Here is a 22,364-nt window from a genome sequence, read left to right on the forward strand (position 1 = left end):
AACCTCCAAAGAATAGTAAACAAACCAGAAAGTAACCTTTCTTATTACTTGCCTTTCCATTTCTAGTGAGAAATTTTAAATGTGGTGGACATTAAGCCGTCTCTCAGTGTCCAGTGCTTACACATGTGGTGGGGATATCTATCCACTTATCTCCCCACATACGTATATGTGTGTGTGTGTATCTCTCGTGGTGATGATATTAGTAAGGCTATCAGAACTACTTGTGAGAATTTGAGAATAATTAAGTTTGAGTAACTTGGCTGAACACTAAGTTAGAAATCAGATACCTCTATACAGCACGGTGGACCTTTCCCAAACACTAATCTTATGTTCATTCGTTTGCTCATTTGTTCTTTGTTAATTTTAAAGGAATTATCAAGCATCTGCTTATGTGTTAGGTTTCGTAGGGGAAACAAAGATGTAGAAAATCCAGTCTCAGCCCTCAGGGAAGTTACAGTCAAGCAAGGCCCCGACTGCTGTAAGACAGGCCTACAGTGCAAGGGACTGATGACGCACGTGATGATGACCCAGTGCGGTTCACTTTTCTCACCGCGACTCTGAGTCCCTCCTCACGAGAACGTGCAGCAAGAGCAGGGGCCAGGTTTGGGGTGTCTGTGCCGCATCAGGCAGCGGAGATGCGGAGGAATCAGGCGAGCTGCGATTGGTGAGGGGAATAGCAGGGGCTGAGCTCCACATTCCCTGAAGTCGCAGCCTTGGGGGGGCTTTTCCGGTAGGGGGTGCAGAGAGTGAGTCCTGAGAGCACAGGGCACCCAGCAGAGGGCAGTGGGCCTGGATGGTGCTCTGTGATGTGCTGGTGCACACACAGTTGGGACGCCGAGTGTGGAGGGAGAACAGTGACGGCTAGTGTGGTTGCCTGCAGAGCCCACACTGGGAGCAGATTTCCTGTTTTCCCTTCCCTACTAGCAACTCGAGAAAGGGAACACCAGGCTCCTGGTTTCCAGTAATGTGGTTGAGATCTCCTCGGCCATGCTTGATGAGACAGATTGAGCTTCTTAATTCAAAACATTCTGGCTCTCAGATTTTCTGTACGTAGCCCAGAAGAGGAGCACTTAGGTATTTCTTTTTTAAAGTACTTCAGTTGAAAGCTGCACATGACTTAAAGCAGTAGGTATGCTATGGCATGGTAGTTTTTCATCTCTAATTTCATAAAGTCTGTTTACTGCATATCCACGCATTTGTGTGCTAAAGGCTCCCAAAGCACTCGTTTTTCACAGAACCCAAGGATTAAAGTCTCCCCTAGTACGGCCTGACACAATAAACTCTAATCTACCCTCTCCAGGGGCAGGGCGCCATCGTGTTCCATCATGTCAATAACTCATGCAGTAAGAGGACCTCAAGCTGACTTGACATAATAGGAAGTGGTCTTAGTAGTTATGCATGACAGCCGTGCTGTCAAAACAGAAATGTTGGTTTATTTTAAGTGATCCATTGATTCTCTGCGCGTCCCAGCACAGCACAGAGCCTGTGGTTTCCCCACCACTTGTGGTTTCCCACTGACAGCTCCAGGGTTTGACTTCAAAGCCAAAAATAAGCTCACGAAATTCACGAGTAGCAGCCTCCCCAAGAGCAAGAGTGTTTCTAAGTTAGCTTGACCAAAAGCTGACCGAGGATCATTCTCAGTGTGCCAACTCCTCAGACAAAATAACACGCGAAAGAAATACCCAAAAATTTGTCTTCCCGGGCGTATTTATCTGCTTAGCATGTCTTCCTCGGGAATAGATACCCATCTTTTAAGTGCATCTTTAAAAAATCGAGGATCTGTCTGGTCTGATCAGGAGTGGGGGAGAACAGCAGTTGCCGTGTGTTCTTCATATGCTTCCCTGCGTAGTGGTCTGGCCCTGGGATCTCCTGTCCTTATGCAGCTTTCTCTCCCCTTTGATTTCAGGAACTGTTTCCCTCTTTACCACAGTCTGTTCTTCTTCACACTCTATTGCTTTTATTAACAGCTTTCAGCTGATAATCCCCGTGTTCAGAACCCAGAGTGACGACCTGCATGCTGCCACATCACACCCCAGCCCCTCTGACTGTCCACCCCCAGCAGCCCCTGCCTGCCTCCCAGTCTGAGCCCACGATATCATCTTAGTCGTCAGCTAATAACGTCAAACACACACACACACACACACACACACACACACACACACACACACTGCTTGTTTCCTTATCTCCCCCTCATTTATGTTGTTGCCCCATCCTGAATGGCCCTCTGTCCAACCTTTTGGCTTCCCTGTCATACTCTGTCTATGACCAGCTGAAGTTGCCCTCCTACTTATGGTAGATCTACGCTGAACCCCCGTGACATTTGTGATTTGTGCCACCCAGTGAGGCACTGATGGAGGATGTAAGTTCTCAAGTAACTGACTGTCGTCAGTCTACTTCCAGCTAGGTGGTGAGCTTCCCGAAGGCAGAGCTGGGCCTATGGCTCTGCAGCGGGCTTCCCAGGGTTGGCCTCATGGTGGGGCCCATTGAAGGCTGGCATGTCAGGTTTCCAAGCCTAAGATGGTGCTGACAACACACCTTCCAGGATCCTGAACTTCCACAGCCCCGGACTTGGCGCCCTCAGCCACTTATAATTCAGCATGGTTTAGTGCCCGGGCACCAGGAAGCCAGGACAAGGCACAGCCTCACGCTGGATCTTTGCCAGTGTGGTTGCTGCTTTTGTGGAATTTCCTTGTTGGTGCTCACACCCTAGGCTGTCAGACTGAAACTGTTTTCTGCTTCCTTCTTTCAGTTTACTATTAAACCATTGGATAAGAAAATCGATGTCTTTAAATTTAACTCCTCAAAGCTTCGTGTTAATAAGCTGGTAAGTTGAGATCCTGGTTTTTGTTACTGATAACTGTAGTTTTTCTGAGAACCTGAGCACCTTTTTTGAGAGCATATGAGAGTAACCTCTTGCAACGTGTAGAATGATAGCCCACTTGCTACACACTTTGCTGATAGACCTTGAAAGACTCTTCCCTTTAGCTTAACCTAATGAGTCAAACGTAAATTTTGTGATGTGGAGTTTTAAAAATTATTTTTATGGAGGTACCTTATACATATAAAAGGATAAGTATAATGTGTATTAGGTATGAAGAGGGGCAAAAATAAACAGCTACTACCACTACCCAGCTTTAAGAAATAGCACACTTCCGGTACTGTTAGAACCCCTCATGTTAGCATCCTGCTGGCTTCCCCCACACTCCTCCCCAACGGTGATCACCATTCTGAGCTGTGTGCCTATTAGGCCCTTGCTTTTCCTCAGAACTTGACTTAATATATAGCAAAATGAATATACTATTAAGTTTTGTGAACTTTTGAAATTTACCAAGTGCTGTCAACTGTCTGTGTTCTTCTGTCACTTTTTTTAACACAACATTTTTTTCTGAGGTGTATCTATATTGATGCTTCAAGGTACGATCCCTTTCTTTTCATTGCTGTATCGTATTCCTTTGTGTGTGTGTGTGTGTGTGTGTGTGTGTACACGTATATGTATGTATATGTATTTGTCATTCTCCTATTAATAAGTTAGTTCTTTCTACTTCTCTGCCATTTCAACAAGGCTGTTGTGAACATGCTCGTACCTGCCTCCTGCTCACGGCCATAGTTTCTCTAGAGAGTATCTGCTTAGGAGTACAGGGGCAGGGTTTAAGTCTGTGTCCAAGTTCAGGATTACACCATGTTGTTTTCCAAACAAGGTGAATTGACTGACAGATCCAGTGCAGTAGGTGCAGCTTCCATTTGTTTTATATCTTCCGCGCTTACATTATCAGCCTTTAAAATTTTTTGTCACTATTGTGCGTGTGAAATGGTATCTCAGTGTCATATTAATGTGCATCTGTATATTTACTAATGAGGTTGAACATCTTTTTGTATATTTTTTGGCCAAGCTGATTGTCCCTCTCTTTTTAAATTTAAATTTAATTAACATAAAATGTATTATTTGTTTCAGGGATACAGGTCTGTGATTCATCAGTCGCATATGATACCCAGCGCTCATGACAACACATACCCCCCCCCATGCTTATTGTCTGTTTGTCAAACACTTGTCTCGTGTCTTTTGGTCAATATTTCTGGGCTGTTTGTATTCTTTGTTGGTTATATCTTCTCCCAGCTTGTGGCTTATTTTTCCTCCTTTTTTAATGTCTTATCCTGTGGTCATAAAGATACTCTTCTATATTCCTTTCTAAAAATTTCAAGGGTTCAGTCTTGGCATTTAAATCTTTAATTCTTCCGATTTTTGTGTACGGTGTAAGGGAGGGATCCAGCTTCTTTTATTCCACATGAATAACCTGTTGTCCCAGCCCAGCCTATTGAATGAGCTTTCCTGCCCTCCCTGATCTGCAGAGCCACATCTTAACTTAGGAGAATGCGGCGCATCCAGAAGACACGCTGAAGCGGCATCTCTTCCTCTCCTCACTTGCGATTTTTGCCCCCTGGCGTACTTGAGGCACCTCCGTTTTGCCTGTCTCCAGAGCAGAGAGCACTGGAGGCCGTTAGTAGGGAGGGCCTTGGTGTTTCACTCCGTGTTTTACTTCTCAGGTTTCCTGCTGCCCCCAAGAGCCCTGAGACCAAGATGCCATAGCTCTGGTGAGCTGGTAGGCACTGAAGTAAATTTGTGGGCTTAACATTTCCACTGCTTCCGTGACCACAGATTCTCCAGCTCTGTATTGGGAACCATGACCTTTTTATGAGGAGAAGGAAGGCCGATTCTTTGGAAGTTCAGCAGATGAAAGCCCAGGCCAGGGAGGAGAAGGCTAGAAAGCAGGTGAGCAAGACTGTGTCTGAACCGCCGTTGTCTCTGCTTCCTGGTCTTGGCCTGGGAGGTAAGCAGCGGTCATGGGTTGACAGGTGTCATTTGGCAATAGATCCACTTTCTCTTGTTTTATCTGTGTTGGATCTTTCCTGGCTGGTGCCCAGCTGGTGGGTGTCCGCTCTGGAAATGAGGAATAACTCCAATAGCGTATCTATAAGAAACATCTCTGGTTATTTCCCCACTTAAGTAAGTGAAGTGTGATTAAGGTAGGCTTGGGAAGAGATAGGCAAGCCTGTGTCCATCCATCTGTCCATCCATCCATCCATCCATCTGTCTACCTGATTAGCTCACTTTCTTTTTGCCTGCCTGTCTCCTTTGCCCAGCCTTGTCCTTTTCTAATTAGGTGGTGATATAATGCATGGCTGCGTCTCGGGCTTGCTGCGGGAATGCTAATTAGACGCCAGCGGCACTTCCCCGCCACAGGTCAGCCCAGGCGGCACACTGCCCGCGGCTGGAGGTGTTGGGAGTGCTTATCAGCAGACTGGACGGTCCACATCATTGTTTTTTACTCATAAACCATGTTGACTCTCCAAAATCCACACAACTAATCTGAGCCTCGCTGCTGAGAATATCCACTGTGGTTTTGGACCAACTCCTAGACGGAGTAGCAGCAGCTGCAGTCAGCTGCCCTCAGGACTAGCAGGCTCAGAGGTGTAATCATTAGTCTGTGTGCAGCTCTCTGATGTGGGGACTCCGGCGAGGCTGGCTCCCTGCCCTGAGATTTGGAATGAAATGCCCAGTTTGATCCAGCATGCTTTCAGCGTTCCGTGCCTTTGCTCTCTGAGACAGCAGACTGTTTCGGCTGCTTTGGGGGCCATGATGGTGGAATGGGTTTTCTTGGACAAAGAAATGCTTCTGAGCTAGCCTGGGTCTAAGTGGCAACTTCAAGAAGAGCCTCCTTTGACCTCTTTTCGGCCGCGCAAAGCTTAGAAGTGAGAGATCTGAAACTGGCAATGAGCGCGTCAGCCTCAGGGCCGTGACAGAGAATAGCATGCGTACGCCCCAGACCTGCGCTGCGTGTAGAACAGCAGGCCAGCGGCTTCATAGCCCAGTAGTACAGACACTGACCTTGGAACCGGATGTGAAACTTAGTGTGTGACGTTAGTAAATGACTTACCTTCCAGACCTCAGTTTTCTCCTCTGTCCAGTGGAGCTAATGGTACGTCTTCTCCGTGTCAAATCAAAGGACACGTTGCACCTGAAAGCCTTTGTGAAACTGAAACCACCTTGCAAACAGGAGGTCCCTTACTAGTGGGTGGAGGTCTCAGGGAAAGTGCAGTGCTGGGAACAGAAGGTTGTTGCCTGGGTTTTTTTCAAGTGGAGAATTATGGAGATACAGTAATCTACCTAATGGAAATTGTAATGCAGTGGAAATTAGAGAACAAATTAGCCAAGCTTTTCACTGACCTGCAAGAGGGAAATTGGAGAAGAATTTACAGTATTTTATTGCTTGTCTTTGCGTTATTCCTTCGAGGCCCAAGGCGTTTTTTTTTTTTTGGCTCAGTATTTAGAAAAGGCAGCAGTCTTAAAAATCTTGTGTTTGGGACAAGATTGAAGCAAGAAGTAATTAAATGTGCTCTATTTAAGGAAGAAAATAGTGCAGTGGTCACTTCTGGCTTCTGTTTTCTGAGCTCAGTTAATGCCCTAGGATCACAGAGAATAGCGCTTGTCCTGTGCTTGTTCCTCTTATTAAGCTCTGCATGTGGCCCAATTAATACAGTGATCCAGAAGGCACGGGAGGCAGTGGCGGCTTTGTACTGGTGCCTTAAGGATGGGGGAGGGGCCATGTTCCCTGCTCGGCTCCCTCCAGTCGCAGGCCTGGCCAGGAGTTGCCTCTGCGTGAGGCTGGGCGCCTGTGCCTTGGCGCTGCAGCTTCCCCCCTGTGACACACAATGTGTGAACTCCCAATGCCTTGCATAGAGCCGGTCCATCTTCTCTGTGGGTCGGAGGCAGGAGCAATTGTGGATGAAATTAGAGATGTGGGAGGGGTCCGTGTGGATGAGAAATGGTGAGGTGGCTCATCCAACCAGAAAAGAGCTGTCTGTTTCTGGGGCTCCGTCTCAGGGAGAAGGAACCCGCATCGTGTCCTGTCAGCTGCAGGGCAGAGCCACGTGAGGTCTCCCAACAAAAAGGGATATTGGCAGGGTGGCCATTTCAGCACACAGTGTGTAAGAATGCCTCCTTTGGTCCAGGTAGACTTGGCAGGGCTTGCTTTTTTGTTGTTTTGTTTGTTCCCTCACCTCTAGATGTTTTTTCAAGGGACACAGCTTTTGGTCCTGCAGCTGGTTCTGAAGGACAGAGGGTGGTGGGTGACAAGAATGACACCAGCGACCTAAAGTAAAGGGGAGCAAAGAGGGTCTCCCTGGGGGACTCTGGACACTGGGTGTTCTCGGGCCCCTGTGGCACTGTAGGCCATGGGCCCCATGACTCAGTGGCCACTGTCGTTGGCCCCCAGATGGAGCGGCAGCGCCTTGCTCGAGAGAAGCAGATGAGGGAGGAGGCAGAGCGCACGAGGGATGAGCTGGAGAGGAGGCTGCTGCAGATGAAGGAAGAAGCAACGATGGCCAACGAAGCCCTGGTGATTGCTGGGGGGTCTGGGCCCCAGGGGGCTCCATGGGGACGCGCATGCGTTTTGGGAGTTAGGCCTCTTGACGACCACAGATTAGTAACATGTGCTTTGACATTCCAGCTAAAAAACAAAACGGTGCCTTTTCTTTCCACCTGTGTCGGCGGAGGCAGACTCAGGTGGAGTTCATGTGCAGCCAGGCCCCACTTTCACCGGGCGCGCCTTGAAAGCAGGGCTTCTCAGCTGGCACTGGGGCCAGATCACCCTGTGTGGTGGGAGCCGAAAGTGCAAGAGGGGGGTGTGTAGCAATGTCCCTGACCCCTGCCCGCTAGGTGCCAGTAGCACCCCGTCACCCCCCATTTGTGACAAATAAAAATGTCTCCAGACATTATTAGCTGTCTCCCAGGGGGCACAGTCACCGCTGGTTTGAACCACTGATGTAAAAGGAAAGAACAAGGTAAAGTTGGTTTTCTCCCTCATAAAGCATACACGTCAGCTCATGAAGATACTAAGAAAGGTGCTTTCTTCTTGCTCCCCATGGGCAGAACCTGAAGGGCCTTTCCGAAAAGTTGAGGGTGTGGCTTGTCATCCCTTGCCCGAGTGTCATCTGACGGGACATTCAGTGGCAGGGCCCCAGGGAGTCCGAGGCTCTGGTTCCCGCTGACCTGAGTGTCTGAGGCCAGATCCGGGTGGGATGACAGGCACGTGATCCCCATCCCAGCTGACAGCGCTCTTCTCCAGATGCGGTCTGAGGAGACGGCTGACCTGTTGGCAGAAAAGGCCCAAATCACGGAGGAGGAGGCAAAACTCCTGGCACAGAAGGCCGCAGAGGCCGAACAGGAAATGCAGCGCATCAAGGCCACAGCCATTCGGACAGAGGAAGAGAAGCGCCTGATGGAGCAGAAGGTGCTGGAGGCCGAGGTGCTGGCGCTGAAGATGGCCGAGGAGTCAGAGAGGAGGTTAGAGGTGGGGAGTCCTGGGCCCGGGCCCAGGCGAGGGGCCCTTCAGTCATAACCTGGCCCCGAGGCAGAGCTTGACTGCACGTGTCCGCAAGCTGCTTCTCCCTCTCTGGGGCAGGGGAGGGCTCGTCCCTTGACAGGTTGGTGAGGACTGGTACTTAAGCCAGTGTGGGGTTTGGGGGCTGGAACTAGCGGAAAGGCTCAGGAACACGGCTCTCTTGTTGAGTGGACCTCTGGTCGTGCTTGTGCCTGTGATAGACTGCCGTCCCTCTGATAGCCGTGTTTGCAGGAAAGTCATCAAGCACGGCTGCAGACTACTTTTAGCTGAGGAGCGGTAAGGGGGCTCTTACGTTTAAAAAATGTGGTTCTTTTCCCTTTCATTTAGGGGACATATGGGGAGATAGCAGCTATTTACCTTTAACGAAGTAAGGAGGAACCCGCTTCCCTGCAGCCCTTCTTGGCCCTAAGGCTCCTGAGGCAGATAGGAGGGGAGGGCTGGGATCCTCTTTGTGTCCGGCTCACGACCAGGTTGAAGGATGGAACTGTAGTCTGTACTTTCCAAAGACTATTCTAGGCTCGGGATTGTTCTGGTCCTGCAGCCTTCAGATAAACACTGGCACATTCCCCACAGCATTTGGCTCTGTTGATTTAGAACACTTGAATTTGGCTCTTTGCTACCAAGGTGCATTCACAACACTTTCCTCTCCACTTTTTGCACGTCGTTCTGAGAATATGGTTCTTTGTTTCCTGCCCTGTCTCGGGCCCCTTTCTTTCTGTGTGTGGGTCTCTCCCCCTCTGACTGATGCATGTTGGGCAGGGCCCCCTGGGTCCTGTGTCTTGCACGGTGAGGTGTGAGGCCCTCAGCATTGGTGCCCGTCTTCTTGCCTGAGGTTGGCCCCAGGCCTGCAGTTGTTTTACTGGGGGGCTGTGAAGAATCCATTCTCTCACATCCTGCCCTTCATGATCCAATATAAGCCCTTAGATCCACTGTACTGTACCTTTGCCCAGCCAACGCTCACCCAGAAGTGAAGCAGAGGAAGCTGCTGGCCCCTCCCCCACTTCTCCCCCTCTACCAGCTCCAGAGGTTTGAACTTGACTCCTGCCCACTGGCTTCCCTGCTCTCCCGGTTTAGATTTACCATCGCATTGAACAGTCCTCAGGAATGTTGTCCTTGCTTTGGAAGGTCTGATTTTCACATAAATGTCCCCCCAGCCACTCACCTTGTTTGCCACATCTGGGGCCATCCTCAGGGTTAACTCACGTCCCTCCTCTCCAGGGGGATAGTGGGGAAGAGGGCTCTCTTTCCTCCAGCCATCACTTTCGTGGAACTGACTGTCTCCTCCTCCCTTGCAGGGCCAAGGAGGCAGATCAGCTGAAGCAGGACCTGCAAGAAGCCCGTGAGGCAGAGCGAAGAGCCAAGCAAAAGCTCCTGGAAATCACCACCAAGCCCACATACCCGGTGAGCCTGGCTGCGGGCTGCCGGCCTGCAGCTGCTTCAGGCCTCGTTGCCTCCCCTCCCCTCCCAGCCCTTCCGTTCCCCTGGCGGTGCCACGGCAGAGTGAGTGATGCTGAGGGCCTGTGGCTGGGGACTGGATAGAATGCCTGGTCTGCCATTTGGCCTTGGACGAGTCACCTCTCCGGTTGCCTAGATAACAGGCAGCCGGGCCTTCCCCAGCTCTGAAACGTTTTCCTTATTCTAAGTAACGTAGTCCCAAATTATCCTCCAGAGAGGATAGCCTCTAGATGCCAGGCTGTGTGTAATCTTAGCTACCTTGTATACCATGTACCTGTGTATCTCAGAGTGAACTATTGCCAGGTAAGAACCAGTTTCCAGACTCAATTTTGGGATAAGGAGGCAGACTTCAATTAAACAGAGTCACACAGTGAAGAGAGAAGTCTCTTCCCTTCCCGTCCTCTGTGCATTCAGTTCGGCAGACTATTCTGTTCCATGTAATACCAGGCAGCTGCAGAGTCTGTATCCAGACAGGGGGCACAGGGCCCTCGAGGAGAATGTAGCCCAGGCTGCAGGGGCAGGGGAGGCATAGGATGGCACCTGAGCTGGCTTCTAAAGGGTAAGTGGGAACTAGCTAGGTGGGAAAGAGACGGGGGTATTCTCAGCCAACACACAGACGTGCCCATGGCACAAACGCACGCACCACACACTCGTACGGCATATGCAGCAAAGGGGTGCACGGGGCCACAGAGACGAAGCAGCCCAGGGTCTGAGGTGGAGGGAAATGGGAGCAGTTTGCTGTTGTCATCTGTTCTGCTTCTCTGTGGCTGTGTGACAGGCCACCCCAAGCCAGCCATGTAGCTCGAACAGCCATTCTGTATTCTTGCTCATGGCTCGGTGGGCTGAGTGGGCCGATGGTCCTGCCTCAGGATCTCTGCCGCTGTCCGGGCCGGGCACCTGAGATGTGTGTGGTTTTAAAACATACACTGGAGCAGGGTTCCTGGCCGGCTCGGTCGGTAGAGCGTGCGACTCGATCTCACGATTGAGGGTTTGAGTCCCACGCCGGGTGTAGAGATCAGTCAAAAATAAAATCTTTAAAAATTTAGAAATAAATAAAATAAAACAAAACCTACACTGGAGCAAACTTTATACGCTCTTCAGACAGTAAATAAATAAATAAGTCCTGGAGGAGTTCATCCGTATCAGCCTTTTAATCATATCTCGTGGTATGGATGGATTGTAATTCATTTAAGCAGTCCCCTGTGGATGGCTATTTAGTCTGTTTTCTTCTGCAGTTGTGAACAAAACTGTGGAAAATATCCCTGAGCACAAATCTTCGCACATACGGTGAATATCCTGGCAGAATAAATTCTCATAAATAGAGCTGTGGGGTCAGGTTTTTCCATCGAGATGCTCTCCACAGAGGTCGTACCAGTGTCTTTTCTTACCCACAGTGCAGCACTGAGCGCCCGTCTTTTTGGAAATTTTGGTGAGGTATAACATACATACAGAGAAGTGCCCAATTATAACTGTACAGCTTGATGAATTCTCAGAAACTCAACACACCCATGCACCCAGCACCCAAATCAGAAAACAGAACGTTCTAGTACCCCAGAAGCCCCCTCTCAGCACCACCTTCAACACCCACACAGGCAGTCTGCCTTAGGTCTTGTCATCGTCTCAGATGAGCGCTCTGGGCCTCTACCCTTTCCCAGACGCCGTCCCAGACTCAGCCAAGGATCCAAGGATGAAAGAGAGGCAGATCCTGCCCTTAGGAAACTTGCCAACAATAAAAGAAGAAGACACAGCCAAAAAGGATTTTTTACAGGGCGGAGTTAGGGAAGTGCCATAACAGAACCAGAAACACAATGTTAACGCATAGCAAAGAAGAGTTGCCATCTGGCTGAGAGGGATCTAGAAAGACTTTGGTGAAAAATCCTAGTACTTGAGAAGGGCCCTGAGAGATGGCATGTAGGGAGAGGAGTGGTTTAAGCAAAGGAACAGAAATGGTACTGTTCACGACTTGTTAGGGCAAGTGGGAGGAGAAGCTGGACTAGATTGGGGCCATATTTTAGGTGACCCTTTGTTCTGGGATGAGGAAGTCCTCAAATCTAATCGCTCCATCCTCTGCTTCAAGCCCTACTCTGGCTCCATGGTCTGAATCCAAGCCCCTCAGCATGCAGGGGAGCTCTGTAGGGTCTGGTCACGGTCTCCCAGCCTGCTCCCCACGCTGGCACTGCAGACCCTCAGCATTCTTGCTGAGCCTTGTCTGCCCTGCCTAGTACCATGCCCCTTTTCCTCTGGCATATCCTCTGATGCCAGCAGAAGCAGCATGTCTTCTAGCATGCCTTCCGCAGCTCCCTCGGCCACTGCTCACCCTCTGGCTACAGCATCTACCGTACTTAACCATGATAATCTGTGAGCACCTCTGTTTCCTGAATGATACTTTCAGCTGTTCAGAGCTAGGGACTCTGTCTTGTTCTCTGCATCTCCAGCTCCTAGCCCAGGGCCTGAGGGCTTCCTCAACCAAGAAGTGGGTGGGAGTTTGTGTGTAAGTTGGCTGAGTATGAAGAGCTGTTAAAGATTTGAGGGGAGAGGAATGATTTACCTGGATTTGAGATCTTTGGGGTCGATCACCTGGCAGCAGCCAGTATATGTAGATTGGAGGAGGAGAAACGGGCGACAGTTGTGATGTGAGGCCGTGGTGGTGCTGGGAGGGAGGCAGGGTCCAAGCTGTGCCCATTGCTTCTGTGGCTGCTGGAGGGTGGGTGGTCAACACAGCAGTGCCCCCGTTCTCATAGAACCTGGCCCTCCTAACTGGAGACTTCTCATTCATAGCCTATGAACCCAATTCCAGCACCGTTGCCTCCCGACATACCAAGCTTCAGCCTCATCGGTGACAGCCTGTCTTTCGACTTCAAGGATACTGACATGAAGCGGCTTTCCATGGAGATAGAGAAAGAAAAGTACGTAGTCCCCCTGACCTCCGTGCCGCCAGCTGGTGAGCTAGAGCGGGGCCACCTGGGCCTGGGAAAACTGGAGGGTCACTGCAGGAGCCTGTCCCAAGCTCCCGCAGGGGTTGCTCTCCAGAGGAAGAATGTCCTCATCAGAAGTGAAGCACATCACACCAGCAATCAGTCTTGCAGGATAACAATGATTCTTGATTGGTGACCTGGAGTCTACGGTGGCTCAAAACCTCATCTACAGGCTGGGACTGGTTGTCAGGGATCTCCGAGTCTGTCAGACTGCTGTTCACATGGGGATAGAGCCTGTGATAATGTCTGAACACGGTAACAGAACAGGTTTCCCGGTTATGTGCTCTGGTGGTTGAGACTGGCGGCACTTCCCGTGTCTAGAGCAAGGGTAAGCAGAGAGACTCGGGCTCAAGGCCGAGGAAAGCAAACGTCCAGGTCAGGCTAGCCCTGCTGCATGGGGCAGCCCCAAGCTGAGCCCTGCATGCCCTGTTACAGCAGCTTCTGCTGTGCGCTCCTCCTTCCTTTCATGGTTGGTGGAACCGAGGTGGCAAGGAGTCTCACTACAGAAGAAGTCTGACTATGGTCCCCCCAGTTCCCAGCCATAGGTAAATTGGCTGCTTGTGCCACAGCGTGCTGGAGAACCATGTACTGAGTGCCTGGGTGGCAGGGCTTTCTAGCTTTGTCTCATTTCATTCCCGCTAACTAACATCAAGCCGACATCTGAGGTGGGTTTTAGTGTGCCATTTATAAATGACATCTACAGCATTTAATGAACTCACCCAGCATCACACGGCTGATGAGGGGCAGAATGAGGATTCAGCTCTAAGCCCGTGTGAGGCTCTGTGCTCTCACCTTGTCCAGTATCCTTGGGATAGCTCTCTCGGGACACTGTCTCCTTGGAGCCCAGGGCGAGCACCCATGAGCCTCTCTGTCTGTGGTGTCTGCTGTCCGAGGTGCCCTTCCAGCCTTTCTCCATTGACCAGGCACAGTGAGCATTTCATGGTTGTGACCGGGGTGAGGCTACATCCTGTTCTGGGTCCTGCTTTTTTATAGTTTGTGTTTTCTTATTACCCATGCACGTGACAGACTCCACATACCAGCCATGGGCATCACTACAGAATGTTCCTGGTGTTTGTGTTGCATGGTTAGCCTTATGTCCTTAGAGGTGGACACTTTGAGGAGGATTTCCAGATTTTTCACCATCATAGATAGAATATCTATTTGCAGGCGATGGTGGGGATCTTTTTCTTCCTGGTGTTGGCTGAGTGAGCTTCCACCCTCTTTAGGAGATGACATCCCAAAACAAGTAAGGACGTGGCCAGGGCCTATCAGAAGAGGTCACTTGCATAGAATCACTTATCCAAGAAGGGTTGAAACCGGAGATTGTTTTGGATGCCAGGAGTTTTGATTCATTGTGTCGTTACTTGTGCAGAACTAAAAGCTATCTGCGGTAACGGGCATTCGTAGAGCACTTTCTGAGAGTTTACCAGGGGCCTTTCCTGTGCTTTATTTTACTTAACTCTGACTACAGCCCTGTGAGCATTACCCCAATCTCATGGACGAGGAAACAGACTCAGACCTGTTAGGTGAGGCCCCGGCTCCCCCAGCCCGGGAGTGGACCCCAGGCCGCAGACCCTGGATCCCGTGTCATACTGCCACCAGAGCCGTGATGCACAATGTCCTCTTGCCGGCAGAGTGGAGTACATGGAGAAGAGCAAGCACTTGCAGGAGCAGCTCAATGAACTCAAGACCGAGATCGAGGCCCTGAAACTCAGAGAGAGGGAGACAGCCTTGGATATTCTGCACAACGAGAACTCCGACCGGGGTGGCACCAGCAGCAAGCACAATACCATCAAGAAGGTACCGAGTCTCCTGTCCTTCACTGATCAGGACAGTCATTAATGAAATGTGAGGTTGGCATCTGGTTTCCTGAGGAGCCGAGTCGTTAGACTGTTACCATTTTTTATACGTACTTAGTTGAGGAAATTTTTTAACTCACGCCAGAAAGGGAATTAAATCCACCAGTGATTGTGAGCCCATTGGCTTGATGGAAGGGGAGCCTGTTAAAAGCTCTGATGAAATGAATCACTGTTACGAGACGGGTTTTGATCCATCATTTAGCAGGAAAGCAATTCTGTCTTCTAAGCCAAGGGGAGTTCTGCCCAGGGAGCTGCCTTACTTCATGAGAAAGCAAAATGAGACGGAGGCTGTTGAGTATGGACTCTCCCTCTAGTCTTTTTGGGTTTTTAAGTGGCAAGGACTATAAAAACAATTCTGTTCTTGCTTTAAAGAAACCAACTTCTGAATTTTAACGTTGAAAAACTTACACAAAAGTGTCTAGAAGAACGTTAATGTTTTAAAAGGTGAGACTTTATGTTGCTAGCAGTTTCAGATCGTTCTCTACTGATATTTTGAGCTTTCAGCATTTTAGGGAAGGTTAATCCCATATACATGTCAGCCCAAGAGTGTACTTTTCTCATGTCGGGCAAAGCAGAAATGACCTCTCCTGCCGGTCGTCTGCTCCTGACTGATAGCCCAGAGTCAGGCTTTACCTGTAAAAGAGGTGTCATTAAGGTTAGACTGTTCATTGAGTTTTGACCACGATAGTTTAGATAGGTTTACTTTTTTAATCTTTACCTTAGTCTTTAAAGTGGTGTCCCAGGTTAAGGGGTCTTGTGGTTTTTTTTTTCTTTTTTTAAAAGATTTTTATTTTTAAAAAATTTATTTATTTATTTGAGAGAGAGCAAGATAGCAAGGGAGAGCATGAGCGGGGGCGGGAAGAGGGAGAAGCAGGCCCCCGCTGAGCAGGGAGCCCGCCGTGGGGCTCAGTCCCAGGACCCCGGGATCATGACCTGAGCCGAAGGCAGATGCTTTACAGACTGAGCCACGCAGGCGCCCCAGGAGTATCTGTTTTCAGTAGTTGAGCTGTATGTGAAGACTCCTGAGGGCTCCGTAGCTCCTTGCCGTTGTTGATGGGTGCAGTCAGTAGAGCATTCCTTTCACTAGCATAACCAAGAAGGAAAGGCCTTTCCCCATTCCACACTCTTCTTTCCTCTGGCTCCCGTCATTTACTGGGTTTCCCTTCCAAAACGAAATTGTTAAACAATTAGCAAAAGAGGAGCTAAAGTGAGGCCTCAGCCAGGGAGCCGAGAGGTAAAACGACAACTGGGCCAGTGAGCCAGTCAGCCCTCGAAGGAGCTGCCTCAGGCTCCCCTGCCCCGGCCCCCAGTTCCTCGTCTGGGCACCCGGAGTCGTCTCATCTTTGCAGCTGCTGCGGTGAGTTGGTCCCTCAGCCACGGGAACCTGGCGTGCTGAAAGCCGGAGAGACCTGTTTCCAAGCCATAAAAATAAACAAATGAAGTCACTTGTCACAATTTCAGGCCTGTCTGAGCATTTTGCAAATGGCACATGTGGCATTGTTGATATCACAGGGTATGTTTTTGTTTTTCTTCATTTTATTTTTCTGGTTTAGCCTCAAGCCCAAGGCAGAAGACCTATCTGCATTTGAGCCCTCAAAGTAGGTTATTCCCAGGTACTCTGTATGTGGTGATGGTACTACCCTCTGTGATACTAACCCATGCATGAGCTTGCCTGTCTCTGTCCCTGGGCCATGCGGAGCCCTCCCGAGGGCAGGTGGCGCCCGGGTACTGGCCGCAGCATGCTTTGAGTCTGAGAGCAGGCATCCCACCTTCTGGGGCCAGACCAGCCTCCAGGGGTCCAGAAGTCTGCCTCGTTCTGAAGAGCATGTCATGGGGCTGTAGGACTGGCTGTCCTTCACATCTTGTGTCATCGTTGGGCTGGGGATGGTCATGGCTTCTTGTCCAGTGAGGTCTGTCTGAAAGTCCTTTGTCTCAGTGGTGTAGTCCTCAGATAAATAGCCCTAGCATGGAAATGGGATTTGAGTGTCTTTAACTCCAGATCAAGACCTTTCATGTGGTGACAGCTTCTGAAGACCCATGGTCATACCCGGCTACTTCTGGTGGTGGAAGGAAGGGGCTGCCCGCACACCCTCATTTTCTTTTAGAGCCTCCCCTTTCTGTACACGACCATTTTCTTTCCAAGTAAAGCAAACCACCAGCACAGTGGTCTTATTTGTAGTCAGTCTAAGTGGACCATCCGTCCGGCGCTCTAAAGGCCGTCTCTGCTCCAGCTCCACCACAGCCTGGGGCAGAGTCGTGGTCAGCGTGAACTCACATTGGGACAGTGGCTGGCACCCGGTAGACGAGCAGTCAGTGGTTGTTGAGTGAATTAGTGGAACGATTGCTGCTTTCCTTCTGCAACAGTTCATCATCCTCCCAGCGTGCCTTGGCAGTGGGGAGAATTTATTATGCCCGGTAATAACGTAACATCCTCCCTCTGTCCTCACCTGAGCCCCAGCGGTATGCAAGCCGGTGGGCCCACCAACTCCTGACCGTCATGTAGGATGTGTCCTTTGGTGTCCTTAGCACAGTTTCTGCTATTAGAATAAGATAAACTCATTGGAAGCTATCTACCAAAAAGTGAGATCTGGCATAAGATAGATCTTATTTGCGGTTGTTATCCAAGCAAGAGAGGTTAGCTATTAAAGTCCCAGATGGATCTCATTACAAGATGGATTCTATCTGTCAGTGGTTCCAAGAACCCATAGCATGAACCCCAATCTGTGTGTGATGCTTTGAGTTAGCAGGCTCCTCTTTCTTCAGCTTTCATACCACATGTTGGCTTTGAACACCCCAACACCAAGCAGTGCACGCTGTGAACAGGGCAGTATGACCAACCCCGGAACTGGGCAGGCCAAGTGGATCACCTGTCAGGTAGTGACCCCATGGTGCCCAGAAGACCGTGGAGTGGATCCACTGTGGTCTCCTGGACTCCGCGGCTCACACAGGGTCCAGCAGAAAGTCCCTTTTCGGCTGAGCCTGTGCTGTCAGCTATGCCTGTGTATGACCATACCATTCCACCTTGAGAGGATTTCATCTTTCTTCTTTCTGTAATGATTCAGAACGTTTAGATTCTTCGGGGGCCTGATTTTGTCCGTCAGTTCTCACTGAGCTCTTATTATAGACAAATGAGGTTTGATTTGTAGTCAAATTTGTACTGCTCCTAGGACATTCACAGAAGCCTTTTTTTTTTTTTTTTAAACATCTTGATATGAACTTGTTTTCAAAGCAGGCTGCCATGTTCCAGTTAATCAAGAATTCTGATTACTTGAGGGTTAATAAAAGCATGGACTTGGCTTTTAATACAGCTGGACTTATCTCAGGATCACTAGATGAAATAATGGAGTTTTTGCTACACGTGAAGTTTGATACCCTTTCCATCGTCTGGACTTCCGGTGGTCCCTGCAGCCAGTGACCACGCTTGCCGAGCAGCTGCCTGCCTGTACCAGGGTAGCTCTGGGGTTGGGCCAGAGTGAGCCTCGCTGAAGGGAAACACCATGGTGGGCTTTGGAAGTGCGGCCGCCGAGAATGTGAAGGGCGGAGCTCCATCTACAAAGTCCAGGATGAGATACACGTAAGGGCTGGTGGTGAACTTCAGAGTTTCCAGTGTCCTGAGCGCTCATTAGTCTTGGTTCAAACCAGCCTGCACTGCTTTTTGTTCTGTTTTCAATGTTTTCTGATCATAGATTTCTTCAAGAAAAGAATGGGTCTACCTGCCTGCCATAACCCGGGCACGTGCCTCCTCCTCCTCCTCGCCTTCAGTACTCCTCTGCCTGCCTGTGAGGCCTCCGTGTCCGACACTGCGCGGTACCCTCGGGGGCTGAGGAGCGCTTAAGCTAATTCCAGGGGTTTACCCTTAGGTTCAGGGGTTACCGTGTTCCCTTGGAAATGCCAAGAGGCTGTCTGGCCTGGTTAACTGAGCTTACCACTGCTCTGCCACGTACTTTCTCCATAATTCTTACTTTCTCTTAAAGCCCAGTGTCCTCACCTGTAAAAAGGGAATAAAACAGTCCTTAATGCCCAGGATTGTTATGAGGATTAAATGAGATAATACACAGGAAATAGTTCACCATAACACCTCAGCAATTAATTAATTAATGTGTTTGGAGGTAAAAACTTTGAAAAAGCCAGAATTAACTTCCCTGGTTCTTTTTACAAATCTGATGTGAGTTTGCAGGGGTATATTTTTGCTCCTCCTGCTAATCATAACTTCCCACATTTCCACCCCCCCCACAACTGATACTCAGTGCAACTGGTTTGGCATTTGCACCTGACCCGGAGGGGCACCTAGTGATCAAAAGCCGCCCCTAAGAACCTAGGCTCATTTCATTCTCAGGGAGTGCGACAGTGACATATTCCTGGCCCCTGAGTCTTTCGAGTGAGGGAGCGAGGTCCGGCAGTGAGGCTGGGGTAAGGGGGACACAGGTGTCGTGGGCTTCAGAGCCACAGTGCTGATAAGGTGAGTAGTGGCCAGCTGTGCTGCACACTTGGGAGGTGAAAATGCAGTCCCAGAGTTTGCACATATCAAGGTCCTGCTTTCATCCCCTCTCAAGGGACAGGTTTCACTCCCCGATCCCGAGCTGGTCTGAGTGCCTGTAAATGTGTCATCATTTTTGTGCCCCTGATCTCCAAGGAAGCACAGGATTTCAAAGGGAATTGACAGATGAGAAATCATGGGGGTTGTAGAGCTTAGAAAGCTTATTTTATTAGTAAATGGTTGGAGCCATGAAGGCCCAGCTGCAGTTTGCACTGGTGGAGAAACAGGAATGAGGAACCTTGACAGTTCTCTGAAGCTGTAGCCGCCTCTCAGATCAGTAAGACATAAAAGTCCAATGTCATCTTCAATTTGCACGGACTCCCCTGGAGATGCAGGGCTGGCAAAGTGAAGTAGAACACTTAAAACGCCCAGGGAAGCGATAAATCACGGGCTGAGATTGAACACGCGTGAAAGGCGTCTCCCACAATTAAAACAAACGGCCAGAGCCTCCCTGGTGACCTCTGGTTGGCCGGCTCTGAACGGTTTCCGTTGGTCATGTGTGCTTCATGTGACCCCGGTCGCTCGATCCGAGTGGCTCTGCCTGCTTTGGAAACTGAGCACTGCCTGGTGTGGCATTCTCTGCCCTGGCATCAAAGGGAGCGCGCTGGCTCCCCAGCTCCAGAACCTTTCTTTTGTTGTTGAAAGGTGGCAGAGTCAGGAGGGGGTGCAGGAGAAGAAAGGGGGATGGGCGCAGGGTGGGAGCAAGGATTAGCAAGGAGCAACAGCATGGCAGGTGTGGATAGAAAACACTTGGAAGAGAGGGCAGTGGCGAACTCTTCCCTGCTTTGTGGGAAGCTCAGGGAAGGTGTTGGGAGGCGTGGGCTGGTCTCAAGGAGCATGGTCTTCCTGGACGGGACACCTGGGCTCATCCCCAGGGGCCACTGCTACCTCACACGCGCACCAGCTAGATGTCCACGGCCCTCTCCACTGGCGAGGGCTTACTGTTGTCTTGCCTGTTTCTGGTAGCTCTCTAGATAGAAGGTTCTGTCAGCCTCTTTTCCGAAAGACCACGACCTAGTTCCTCTTTTTGGTTGGGAGACTTCACCCAGTCAGGCAGTTGCCCTTTGGGGAGGCGTTGAGGAGCGTACAAAGCCTGCTTTGCCCTCCTAGGATATTTTACAACCATTTGGAAGTGCCTGAGGACATTATTGGGCCTTATTGGATGCAGTAAAACATCCCATTTGGTCCCTCAGCTCTGAAGATGTGTTTCAGTGCAGCTTTCCTCCGGCACCTGATTTGTTACTGCAACAGTGGGAGGGAAGAGACGGGATGCAAACTCATTCTGCGGCCTGGAGGTTCTGTTCTTACGATCCTTGCCGTGATTTCCCTTCTGATATTGGCAATTTGAAAATGACATCAGTATATCTGCACCTTTTTGCTGAGGTACTCGGCGCTCAGAGTACGCCGTGGCTGTGAGTTGGCCTCTACCTGCCCAGTGAGGTGAATCAGGCTGATTAGTCCACTTTCCAGGCGGAGGAACGGGGTAGCAAAGGGCCGTGCCAGCATCACACAGGCGGCTCAAGACACAGGCACACCTCCGTTTCCAGGCATCTTCCTGATTTAGGTCCCTAAAGGATTAATGTTACGAAAGACACCCTCTGGGTTTTCCCTGGCCGATTTCTCTCCAGAGCAGATAAAGAAGCTAATACCAAACTGAATGAATGTGTTAATTGGGATGGACTTGGCCTTTCATCCCACCTCTGCTTAGGAATAAGTGTGTGCACAGCTCTCTCCCCATGCACATCACCAGATGGCATTTGGGTGCAAGCCGTCACTAGCAAGACTGCAGAAATGCTTAATCTGGCCACTTTATGGCAACTTTTCCCCCTTCCCTGGCGCTGCCCCCTCGACTCTGATTTGGAACGGGGAATGTTGATTACACCCGAAACCGAAGATTATGTTGGAATTTGCCGCTGTTGGATTTGGCTGTCACCTTTCCGCTCCAGAGTTGGCTTTCTCCTGGTGGATCCCAGCGCCAGAGAATCTGCCTGTCCTTTTGAATCTGTGCCCTCCCCCGCTCCTTCGTTTTCAATATGTAGTGGCGGAGAGGAAGTATAACATGATTTTAGGGCTTGCATTTCAATTCCGCTGCATTTTTATGGGACAAGCAGAGTCTCCGAGCCTAGAGTTTATTAGGTTAGTATCTAAAATGGGTTCAGCGTTGTGGGTCTTATTGTTTAAAATGAGTTCGACGGTCCCCCTCCCACCTTCCTTTTTCCTCCCTCGGGATGAGTAGATTGAGGCAAGGCCTCCAGAGACTAGTTGGAGGAATCCTGGTGCTCTGATTAGTTTTGTTCTCCCAGCTTAATTGTAGAGCTTCCTTTCTCTTGTCACTGATAGCCGAAGTGGCTCTGTGTCCTGCCTACCCCCACGCAGCCACTTTTTGCTTTAGGAACAAGATTATCACATGCGGCCTTGTGAATCAATTTTCTGTATGTGCTGATGAAAGTGTAATTCATTCTTAATCAAGCAGCCTTGCTGCTGCAGGCTCCGTGCCGGAATACATTTCGCTACCCTCCCATCACTTTGGGAAATGATTCCCCCAAAAGGACTTTTAGAGGAGAGCTGGAAGGAGAGTTGGCAGCCCGCCTCGTGTTGTGTTTTTCCAGCAGGGGGCACTCTTGGGAATGATGCCGGAGGATCCTTTGTAGCTGGCCGCCTTCCCCTGGTGGGCAGGCTGGGAGGGGTTGGTGAGCCTGCTGCTTGTCACAGGTGCCTTCCAGGCTTGCTGTCCCCAGACCCCGGAGCCCTTTCTCAGAAGTGGGCAAGTGCCAGATCGTCGAATCTTGATGGGCCGCCTGGAAAGCTTACCCAGTGAGCAGGAACCAGTTGAGTCTGCGTCTGGCGTGCGTGCCTGGGTTGGGGAGAACCTGCTGGGCACCTGCTGCTGCCGAGGCTTGAGAGGATCCAGCCGCCTGTGTCTTTTTAAGGAGACGTATGTGTCTCCCGTATCTGAGCTTGTTGTGATCAGATGGACGTGTCTGTGCGGTGATACCACAGAGTTGTGGTAGCTTGAAAGAGGTGTAGCTTTCTGAGTGGCTCCCTCTCCTGCCCTTTCACGGCCTGGTGGCTGCCGCAGACAACTGGCAGTTGGACGGACACATGGGCAGGAGAGAGGACCCTGCCAGGCTCGTGGCTG

The 22,364-nt window shown here is 50.2% G+C and overlaps 1 protein-coding gene across 5 annotated transcripts in view; it reads left to right on the forward strand.

The window, feature by feature from the left end:
- The window catches only part of NF2 (NF2, moesin-ezrin-radixin like (MERLIN) tumor suppressor), a 75,903-nt gene that overhangs the window by 46,253 nt on the left and 7,286 nt on the right, over window positions 1-22,364 (forward strand). The window contains exons 9-16 of one of the 5 annotated variants that reach the window (XM_026484777.4): window positions 2,750-2,824; window positions 4,655-4,768; window positions 7,272-7,394; window positions 8,124-8,341; window positions 9,695-9,800; window positions 12,633-12,760; window positions 14,464-14,636; window positions 16,242-16,849. In XM_026484777.4, the coding sequence (XP_026340562.1) occupies window positions 2,750-2,824; window positions 4,655-4,768; window positions 7,272-7,394; window positions 8,124-8,341; window positions 9,695-9,800; window positions 12,633-12,760; window positions 14,464-14,636; window positions 16,242-16,354 (1,050 nt within the window). In that variant the 3' untranslated portion in view covers window positions 16,355-16,849. Of the gene's footprint in view, window positions 1-2,749; window positions 2,825-4,654; window positions 4,769-7,271; window positions 7,395-8,123; window positions 8,342-9,694; window positions 9,801-12,632; window positions 12,761-14,463; window positions 14,637-16,241; window positions 16,850-22,364 lie in introns of those variants that run through there. The other 4 variants (XM_044379034.3, XM_026484773.4, XM_026484772.4 and 1 more) reach the window with 4 other exon arrangements.

Source organism: Ursus arctos, unplaced genomic scaffold (assembly GCF_023065955.2).
Source record: "Ursus arctos isolate Adak ecotype North America unplaced genomic scaffold, UrsArc2.0 scaffold_34, whole genome shotgun sequence".
NCBI lineage: Eukaryota > Metazoa > Chordata > Mammalia > Carnivora > Ursidae > Ursus > Ursus arctos.